The sequence below is a fragment of the Pristis pectinata genome, chromosome 6, assembly GCF_009764475.1.
Source record: "Pristis pectinata isolate sPriPec2 chromosome 6, sPriPec2.1.pri, whole genome shotgun sequence".
In the NCBI taxonomy this organism is placed as follows: domain Eukaryota; kingdom Metazoa; phylum Chordata; class Chondrichthyes; order Rhinopristiformes; family Pristidae; genus Pristis; species Pristis pectinata.
Window position 1 is genome coordinate 65,111,345 of NC_067410.1, and position 10,807 is coordinate 65,122,151.

General features: G+C 39.3%; 1 protein-coding gene across 2 annotated transcripts in view; it reads left to right on the forward strand.

The window, feature by feature from the left end:
- The window catches only part of LOC127571686 (pleckstrin homology domain-containing family B member 2-like), a 31,178-nt gene extending 21,286 nt beyond the window's left edge, over positions 1-9,892 (forward strand). For both annotated transcript variants that reach the window (XM_052018291.1, XM_052018289.1), the window contains exon 8: positions 6,244-9,892. In XM_052018291.1, the coding sequence (XP_051874251.1) occupies positions 6,244-6,374 (131 nt within the window). In that variant the 3' untranslated portion in view covers positions 6,375-9,892. The remainder of the gene's footprint in view (positions 1-6,243) is intronic.
- Positions 9,893-10,807: the final 915 nt, after the last annotated feature.

A 10,807-nucleotide genomic window follows, 5' to 3' on the forward strand; every position in this document is an offset into this window, starting at 1 on the left:
TCACTGATTCTGATAATTAGAGAGAACTTCACAACCAGGCCTCAAAGTTGCAGAATGTACCACGAGATGCAGTAGGGCATGCTACATTACACATTAAACTCCATTAACAAAATGTCTTATCATTTGACATTGAACATTTGCATTCATTACATTATTGGCTTGTTTGTAGCATATTATAATTTCATTGGACCGTGGATATAAAGCCATTATGTTGAGTAGAACTTTGATCATTTTTGACTGGATTGAAATTGGGAAGCAGAAAAAGATAGTTTCTAACTTCAAGTCTCAGATAACAGATTCCCACAATTTAACTGTTTTCAATTACTGATGAAGTGAAAGGAATTGGTCAGGGTGATAGTTGGGTTTGATTGTAATCACTTGAGTTTAGAAGTTGATACAGAAGTCGTGTGTGTAATTAACCTTCCTTGGGTACATATTGTTGGTCCATAAAATATGCTTGTTGTAAACGAGCTCTGGAGGCACCTCTCTGCCAGTGTTTGCAGGCAAGGAACATTTTGGAGAAGTTGAAATGATGTACCTGTCTTATTCAGTTTTGGCATTGTCGGGCCAGATGGTGGCAGTGTTAAGCTAGTTTTGAAACTCTAAATTCATCTTATGGGAAAAATGAACTTGCATTTGTTAGCTGACCTTGAATCATGGGCGGTTCATTATTTTACAAAGACTTGGCATTGTTGGGTCAATGTGAAAATGATTAATGGATAACAACTGTTCTCAGAGTTAGAGGAGATTTGTTTATGTGTGCTAAGCATCTGCTAATCATTGCTGAATTTGGGACTGCTTTTTGAAAACTGTATCAGATAATAATTATCCAAATGATTTTTCTCCCCCCCCCCCCCCCACCATGCTGTGGCATGACTTTCTAAAGTATCCTTGATTTTGTTTGCATTCTCGTGCAGGACTTGCACTAGGCTAGATCTTTCCCACCTGGGTTGAATCGGTTTTGCATTGACAAATGTGTCATGTAACTGCCAGTATGAAATTATCACGGAGAGCATCTATTTTTGGAGAAATGCTGACACAACAATCCATTAACCTCTGTACCTCATTTCTCGGGGTATTTGCTAATGCTGCCTTGGTTAGTCAGGGTAGCTTTCTGTCACAATTACTAGTACTAATTTAAAATGCTTGTTTTCATTTTGAGTCCCTTCAGCCCATCATCATGGAGTTGGCCAGTTAATCACTTTCCCATCCATTCTGCCTGTTTTTAAAATCTTTTCCAAGCTTTTATCCAATCCGTTTTAGAAAGTGCATTTAAGTCCATGTCCTTCAAGGAATTCTATATCACTGCAACCTCTTGCTTGAGGGGTTTTGTTTTGCCTCCTTGTCTTCCCTTCTCTTCAGTCATTTATATATAACCCACTTGTCAATGGAAACAGTTATAGTTTTTGGCCTCATTACACCATTTAGTACAGTGGATGAAATTTTTGAATATCTCTAAAATCTTCCCTTAACCCTCGCTGCTGTAAGGTGAACAATCCCGACTTACTTGCATTGCTAACTAACAGTCCCACTGCCTACACAATCTTGTGATGCATCAGCTCAGCTTTACCTCAATAATTGTCTATTGAACATTGATTATTTTCATAACACCAAAGCAACATGCTTTTGTGACATTTTGTACTCGTTCTATGCTTGCCTTGATCTCATTATCAAAGATCATTCAATGCAATGGGGTTCTTCAAGCACCTCCCCCAAGTGCTCTAGATCGTGGCGTTTTCCAGATGGAACTTGCACATGTGCTTGTAATTACCATGCAGCTGGTCTACATTTTAGAGGTGATGCACTAGTTTCTCTAGTGGCACATGGGTGCAAGTGGTAGAACTGCTACCCCACAGCTCCAGCAACCTGGGTTCAATGGGTCGATCTCTGGTACAGTCCGCATGGAGTTTGCATTTTCTCCCTCTGATCATGTGACTTTTCTGGGCTGCTCCAGTTTCCTCCCACATTCCAAGGATCTGCGGGTTGGCCACTTTAAATTGCCCCTACTGTGTAAGGTGAGTAGTGGAATGTGGGGGGAGAATAGGTTGCAGGGAAAATGAGTGGGGGAATGGGATTGCTCTGTGAGCCAGGTTAGACTAGATACACCAACATCGCCACCTTGCTGTAAGGAAAATGGGTAAGTTAGAGAGGGATTTACCATTTATGGAATGCACCCATTAAACTAAACTTTTCTCCTTGCTAAAATAGAATGGTCCTTGTGCATGTTGATTTTGAGCATGTAAATAAGATTATGGAGACAATAGTCCATATACCTCATAAAACCCAAATTAAATTCTTGAACCCAATGGCATGTAGATTACCATTGGATCCACAATTAATTTATCATACTGTTTATATAACTGGTTAATCCTGGAAGCTGAGCCACTGTTGCAATCAAGGCCATATTTGAATTTACCCTAGTGTAATGAAAATATTTTCAATTTCATTCCTTGTTCTTTCCTAATTCAGCAGCAAGAGGTATTTACAAACAAAGGAGGCATGATGTATGTGTTAAAGATTATAGAAACTACTTTGTTGGAGCTATATAAAGAATAAATTACAGAAAGATAGAATACTTAACAAAATACAGAAGGAAGCAAAACAATACTTAACCAATCAATGAAGTGATCTATCTCATGATGGAGGGAACCTCTGGTGTCTGACTGCCATTCACGCGGCCTTCTCTCTGTCTCAGCACAGGTCGTGACCCAGCCTAAGGGAAGATTCCAATTTGCACAAAGCAGGTGCTGCTTTTTATACCCTTCAAAAACTTAATATAACTTTTACCCCAGTACTTTTCCATTCCTTAGTGGTACCAGCCTGTATCACCTTATCACTTGCGACCTTTGGCCTAGACACAACTTAGAAACAGAGCCGGTAGGTCTGAAGGAATACACGCTTGTCATTCTTATCTGCTCTCAAGGCTGTGCATCTGTACTCCCGTAAGTTCTCAAAACATTCCCACATTCTGAGCTGACACCATTTTGTCTTACAACCACCATTTTGTGTTACACACTACTCCTTACATACTAAGGAGGAATCAGAAATGACTTCTGGCTAATTTATGTCTTTCCTTACACCAAGATAAGTACGTCCCAACCTTTTCCAGCCAAGCACACTTACATTAATAAAATTTTACTGCAGAGCGTGCACACACCCATGCCATCTCCATTTCTCATGCAGCACCCTTTTGAAATTTTAAACAAAATGAAGCTTCGTTATTAAAGCTGGACTCTACCCTGCCAGAAGTGGTTGATAGTGCAATTCAGAGTTCCTACTCCACCTGTCTCAGATGCTCTGCTTGTTTTTTTGACATTAATCAGGTTTGGGAAAACTTGTCTAAATATTTTGTTGAAAATGGCAACAAAAATGAGATTGTGAATTTTGAGAGTACTGGATATTCACTTGCAGCAGTCAACTAGATCAGTATGTCCTCAAATGCTTAAAATTTACATTGGTAAAAGCACTGCTGATAATGCCAGGAGGAATCTTTCAAAGCTGCCACTTCATTGTAAGCTGAGAGCCAACTTGCATCTAAACCTGTGCAATTTATCAGGGCTGGTGAGATGTCTTCAGATCACTGAGGTGTCACCCGGGTAGGAGGGCTTTGCACAACATGGTACATTTACAGGCAGGCTGCTGTATGCAGATGGTGTGATGTTGAGAAGTTTTGCTTCCTCTCTCAGGTAATACAAATGTGACAGAACTTTTCCAAAGGAAAGCCAGCATATTACTTAGTGCAGCAGCAGTCCCTGATGTTGTGCTCCCATTTCTTCACACAACAATGAGAAATGACAAGTTCAAAAACCATGGTTCACTAGAATTGTTTCATTCAATACCAAGAAGAGTACTTTTAGATTTTAGTGCTTCCAGTGTTACAGGAAGTAGTGGGTTAGCAGCGTATCTGGCTATCCCTGTTTACCTTGCTTTTAAAAACCAAAGTTATTTGGAAAATGTATCCATTCCATTTGTCCTTTCTCAAGTTAAGCCATTGTCATTGTCTTATTTTCTCTCTAATCATATATTTTTCAAAATATATCTTCTTTACTATCTCCATAGTGTACCCAATGTTAACCTAGAGCTGAGCATGACCATTGCTATCTGTTCACCTATCAAGCTATAAATGGTTTTATTGTCAACGTGGTATCAATATGGTAACTTGTACTGAAAGAGGAGCCATTTATTTTATTGACTGCATATTAGCCTAGAGTTAAACTCCCAACGTTTTTAAATGCTGGTAAAATAATGCAAATGCATGAGCTGTATTATCTGCGCAACAAGCTGTGACCAAATAGCTTGCCACCAGTGGTGTATCAGGCACTGTTACATTCCTTCAGAATTGATGCTTGGTTTTTCTTTTGGGGAAGAAAAGAAATCCTTGAAGATGAGAGACAGGTGTTTGGTTGTAAGATGTCATTTCAGCATAATTGGCAGGGAGAGGTTGACATCATTTTCCTCTACATTTATGTCTGCCAATTTACAAAGTCAAAACCACTTCTCATCATTACAAGATGTCAGCTTCCCACATAATTTGAAGCACAATTGGAGGTACTTTTCAGATCAAGCTTGTGCCTAGGCAAATTCAGAAAGGTCCCAGACTAATCAAATTTTCTAATTTGTCCATCTTAATGTTGGCTTAATGGTTATTTCTCATCCCCACGCACTTTTCTGTTCTGTCTCCTTGAGCATCTGCATTTAAATGGCTAGTTGAATTTTCATGCCTGTCATATGGAGTCTGCAGCAGTTATTGCTGATTATATTGCCTCTCCTTGTTCTTCCCACCAGGCATGAAAATTCAACCAGCCATTTAAATTTTTGCATTTTTCTGTGTTAAGTTTTGGCATGTGAGTGTGCACTCAGCCCATCTTTATCAGCCTGATCTGTTGTTTTCCCCTTGCTGTTTAGTAGATGTTAGGTATTGTGTTTCATGTACATTTGAAAAATGTGTTCTGCTATAAAGTCCAAGTTATTAAAATATATTTAGAAAAACATTGATCCTCATATGAGCTCCTGGGAAACCATACTATACATTTCCCTGCAGTCTGAACAGCAACTTTCCACTAATGTTTTTTGTTACTTGGATAACTTTCTACCCATCGGCCACAGGCTCTTTTGTGCCCTTCAATCCTGATGACAGGCATATTATGTGGCACCTCATGAAATGACTTTTAGAAGTCTGCGTACAATATACCAACTTCAACCTGGAATCACACTTGTCATCACAGAGTTGTCTCTCTGTTCCCCTAAATATAAAATCCCCTACAGCGATTGCTCTTTTGACTTTTCCCTCCCTCCCCCTGTAGAGCAGAGTCACCTATGGTGCTAACCAAAAGGCTGCACTCCCAAAAGGAGCCCTCTTAACCTATCTGTATTCAGAACTTTATACTGGTTATAGAACAAGATACCCTTGGGAGACTCCTGAATTACCTGCCTGTTGCCTGTTTGCTGTTTGTCTGCCTGACTGTCATCAACTCCCCCTCCATCTGCATGCCCTTTATAGGGTAAACATTTCCTGAAGCATGCTATCCACAACATGCTCAACTTTGCAGAAAGACTGCAGTGACTTCAGCCGTTGTTTAAACTGTACAGCCCAGAACTTGAGCTCTTGCAGCTGACAACATTTCCTGTACCTGGAAGCTTCCTGTGGTTCCCACATGCTACAAGATATGAACTTCATGGGTCTGAGATGCCCTTCCATAGTTCATTTTACTTAAATTCCAGAACTTAAAATAAACAGATTTAAAATTCTCTCCAATTCACTGCTCTTTATGATCGTTCACTGATCTGCTCTGCCAGAGGTAGCAGAGGAGACTGATTCAGATGTGTTCAAAAGGGAGCATTCCTTATTGAAGACCTCTTGTATGATACATTAATATACTAATGTGATGAAATGATCTGTATGGATGGCATTCAAAACAAGGTTTTTCACTGTACCTCTATACATGTGACAATAATAAACATTGACCAATTTACAGCATTTGAAGTTGATGTACTTTTTGCCATCAACAATTTGTCTGGATGTTCCCTGGCTGCCCATAGTCAAATGGTCTGGATGCAGAGAGCTGATCTCATTTGGCTTCTGCACCCTGGATTTGGGTGGCTAGATTTGCCTAAGTGTCTCGGTTTCAATTTTTGCCAATTACATTCCAATGTTTAAGGCGCAATGTAAGAGCAAGTTGTTGCTTTTAAAAGTCAAAGGGATGTTCACTTCATAGATTAACTTCTCACATTCATAACCCACAGGTCCTTACCCCCCAGCAACCAATCATGTTATCATTCAAGACCGGCGACGTGATGATGGAGACCTGGCACTAGGTGTGGTGGCAGGAGCTGCCACTGGTATGGCACTGGGATCATTGTTCTGGGCATTCTAGAACTTCTGAACAGCTGAAACAGTCTGCAGCTTGTGTAGCTTTCACTTCCCCAATGGAGCCACTCCTTGCAATTTGCACCCTTCATATAATTTCTTAACACATGCTGCCCTCAGCACTTGTTTAGTCTCTACATTGCACCTTAACCTTGTTGAAGCAGTTCCTGAGATCTGCAGTGATGTTTCTGTAGCAAAATAAAAGTGTGTTTATAATATATATATATATATATATTGCAAGATTATAATTAACTTATTTCAGAAATGCTAAGAATAAAAATATCATGTTTCTCTAATTCTAATTTTATAACTTCCAAAATTATTGTTGATTGTATGAAAGAAAAGAACAAAGTAGTTGAGCAGGTGTGATGTAGTGTGATGCAGTTTACTTTTGAGCCTGATTTTTAAATTCCGCTTGAGATATTAGAATGAAGATTCTTGCATATCCTTGAAGTGCTCCTTTTGCTGTGCAGATAAAACTGTTAATTATTACGCAAGCTTAAGATAGATGTGTGCCTATTGCACAAAATGTGAATTGGGCCCATTCTAGCTGTCAATGAGACAGGTGAACATTGATGCTTTGGAATAAAATGCAGTTTCAAGCTACATTACCAGATTGCTTAGTAGCTAGTTAACAAGGTTCCTCAACTTTTACTCTAAAGTATTGAAAAGTTAATGCCACAGTCACAAAATGGGTTTTCAAGACTCATTTATTTGAATCGGGAATGTTTGAATATCCACATGCCTTTTGGATAAGTAAGGTCCCAGATCAATCTGTTTGCTTGCTTCCATTTAATCTTTCTGCAGCTTTGACCCTTTCTCACTCTGTGAATAGTGGGTTCACAGATGTCCATTGCCTAGAGCTTGATGATTGATTCACCCGATGTGATGTAATGTTTTGGAGACTGGAAATTCTGCCGTTTCACTTTTCACTAAGTACCAGTTTGTTTCCTATTTTTAATTTATTGCTTTGCTTATAGAATCTCAATATGTATTCTGACGATCTTTCTCTCTCGTCACTTGAAACCAACTCTTGGCTCCTTTTTTCGCAATGCTGTCTATAGCACCATCATCAAATATACATGCCTTTGTCCGATGCTTCAACCTGACAGTGATTTGTGCTCAATTTATCCTTGAGGGTGCAGAAGCAGTAAATACAGAAGTGAACTTAGCAGGAATCAATGGGCTGACAATGAAATTGAAAGATTAGTGTGGTCCAGACAGAGAACGTGTGAATACTTAATCTGGGTGGTGAGGTATTGATTTCGTATGTGTTTGAGTTTTTAAGAAAACTTACTTTGAAATGAAGGACCCATTTAAGTTGTTTCAGTACTGTAAACAGTCTCATTTATTGGCTGTGGAAAAGCCTACCAATTACCAACAACATACTTTTAATTATCAAGTTGGTAAGTTCCAATTTTTTTTTATTTTTGAAGTATTTAATTGCAGTCCCATCTGGTCTATATGCAGTTCCAGTTCATCTCTGGAGACTGACGATACCCGTCCATGCCTAATATTTTCCACGAGCTATGAAATACTAATCTTCACCTACCCCCCGAGGAGAGATCATTGAGGTATTAGAAGACACCTGTATATGGCCTACTAGAGTACTGTTGCAAAAAGTGCTTGAAAGAGGCATGCACAAAGAAAAACTTTTAATTGAAAGAGGAGAGGGGAAAATTGTTTTCAATTCATCTTGCACTTGTATTGACAACTTTAAATTGCTTCTGGATAATTTGTTGTGCCTTTGGTTTTAACCTCTCTGTCAAAATCAAAGTTTTAGTGTAAAATGTTACAATAAACTTTTTTTTGTCCAAAGTAGCCCACAAATTCCAATTAATCAATAAACCAGTAAAATTGTAGCTGCAGTTTCAATTTCAGCACCACCAGCTGTTACTGCGCATTATCCTCTTCAAGCATACTGATTTCACAAATCCCTGGCAAGTTGGAGACTCCACATGTGGCCTTGCGCCTGCACTTGTCTTCACAGCGTACTTGTGTTTATAATGGGAAGATGGAGAGTAAAAGCTAACGATTGATCCAACCCATTCTCTCTTCATTGACAGGAAGGTGGGGTGTTGTATAGTCATTAATCTTTGTGCATTCTGATAGTTTTGTTAAGGTTTCCTGTAGTTTTGGTTGAACTACGTGGATAGGTCTTCAAGTCCAAATGGCAAGCTTAGATAGGAAATCCGTGTCTAGCCTGAAGCACAGAACTTGGCAATTTCTTTATTCGCAACATAGGAAGGGGTTTCAAATTGCTCTCTGTTCTTAGCACTTTTACTCAGTTTACCAGTATTATAACCAAAGCAGGCATGTCAGCTTTTCCTGAAGGAAATCAAATATGATCCCTATCAAGGCAAATTTGTTCCCCTCAAAGCATCTGACTTCTTAGGATGTGAATGTGGAAACTGAAAGGAGACTGCAGTTTGACATTGTTCAGCCTGATTAATGCAGAAGCCACATTCCTTTTGTCACTCGAGTTAACCACCTGTTTTATCTCAAGCTTGTCTTGTCTTAAGCCGTGCATTGACTTCATCAGTGAGGAAGGATCCAAGTGAATATCCATACTCTTGGCTTCTGCTGTTGACTCAACCTACACAATGGTCATTCTTTGGTTCTCCCAAGTATGATGTGGGTGGCAGGATGGGCACTGTTAGTGGTATATTGCCGGATAAAGGAAAGCAGTGCCACTGGGTTAGTGGGGTAAAGGGACGGAATGTCACAGTTTGTTGCTCTTAAGGCAGAGCTTACACAATGTTTAATTGCTCAACATCTCTCAACCCTTCCAGTCAGTTCTATAAACTAAAAGACAGCAGTTAGATGTGTTTTTAACAGTTGAGTTTAAGGTAGCAATGAAAATGTGACTCCAGTCTTCATGTTACAATAATTTCTCTTTTGTATAATTTTCCAGTGTGCTCTGTATTATTCAGCAGATTAATAATATTGTCAAGACCAAGCAGTTTTTTGCCTTGTTAAAAATGATTCTTCATAGCCTGTGAAGGATCAACTAATGGATATCTTTGGGGAGAAGGAAGAAAGTAACAAATCAACAGAGGACAATCAAATCTGAAGCATTGAATTATTGGAGGTGAAGGGGTAGGTCAGATGCAAGAATGGAAAAAAAAAAGCACAAGATAGTGAGAGAATGAAGGGAGCTCTGGGAATCAGAATAGATTTTGGTTCTGATTGGTGTCGTGAGTTAGGCAACACGGTGACGGGCAGTTCATTGAAACATTGTGAGTGAGCGTTAAATGGTTTAACCTAGTAGCTGCTGGTTATGGTTTTTATTTTGTTTGTCATACAGATACTTGGCAAAGCATCTTGTCCTGTGAAATTACTATGTTGTTGTGCAGACTTAAAATTATACTTTAATCATTTTTTTGATCAGCTGCTAAAAATGCTTTGAGAAATTGTTCAATCAGTTGCAGTGGGGTAAATTATAAAATTTATTGCTCTATTACTGATAGTACTATATTTCTGTGGAATGTAAGTTTGTGTAATTAAATAAACATTATTGCCTTACAGTTGTCTTTGTCTGATTTTTAAGTCTAACAATCTAGTTTCACTAACTTTGTGGTGTGAGGTTAACATAGTGGTAACTCCAGTGTCAACTCTCACCCAATTCTTGCTAGATCAAACTTCTTTCTTTTGGAAAGATGAGCATAGACCACTGTTGACACTCTAATGGGCAACATACTGGCACAGCCGTAAGAGCTGCTGCCTTGCAGCTCCAGCAACCTGCTTGATCTTGACCTCCGGTGGAGTTTGCACATTCTCACTATGACTGTGTGGGTTTCCTCTGACTGCTCTTGTTTGCTCCACATCCCCTCCCCCCCCCCCCCCCCCCCAAAAAAAAAAGTGTGGTTTGGTGGGTTAACTGGCCACTGAATTATCTCTAGTGTACAAAAGATTGGGAGAATCTGGGGGGAATGTTGGGAGAATAAAATAGATCAGGGTAGGATTGGTGTAAAATGGGTGGCTAATGGTCAGTGTGGACTCGGTGGGCTGAAGGTCCTGTTCCCATGCTATATCTCTGACTCCATGAATGGTAATATAGTTGATGTAATTTATGTAGGTTTTCAAATTTAGATTACATACCACAAATGGAGAAATGAACAAGGCTGCAGAATTGGAACAAGTAGCAGAATGAGTTGCCTGCTGGATTTGAGACAAAGCAGATTGGGAGTAAAAGGATCAGTGCTGGGACACTGCTTTGTTCACTGCTCTGTAACAATCTGGACAACATAATTTCTAAATTTGCATATGATACAAACATTTTGTGGGGATAGTGATGAGAAGGACTACAACAGAATACAGGAAGGTATTGTAGAATGGACAAATATATCTGTGTATGTACTTCCTACCAAAACATAAGTGGTCAAGTCTAGGTGGGGTAGAGGACTAAAGGGATCTGAAGACAAATGTACTGATCATTAA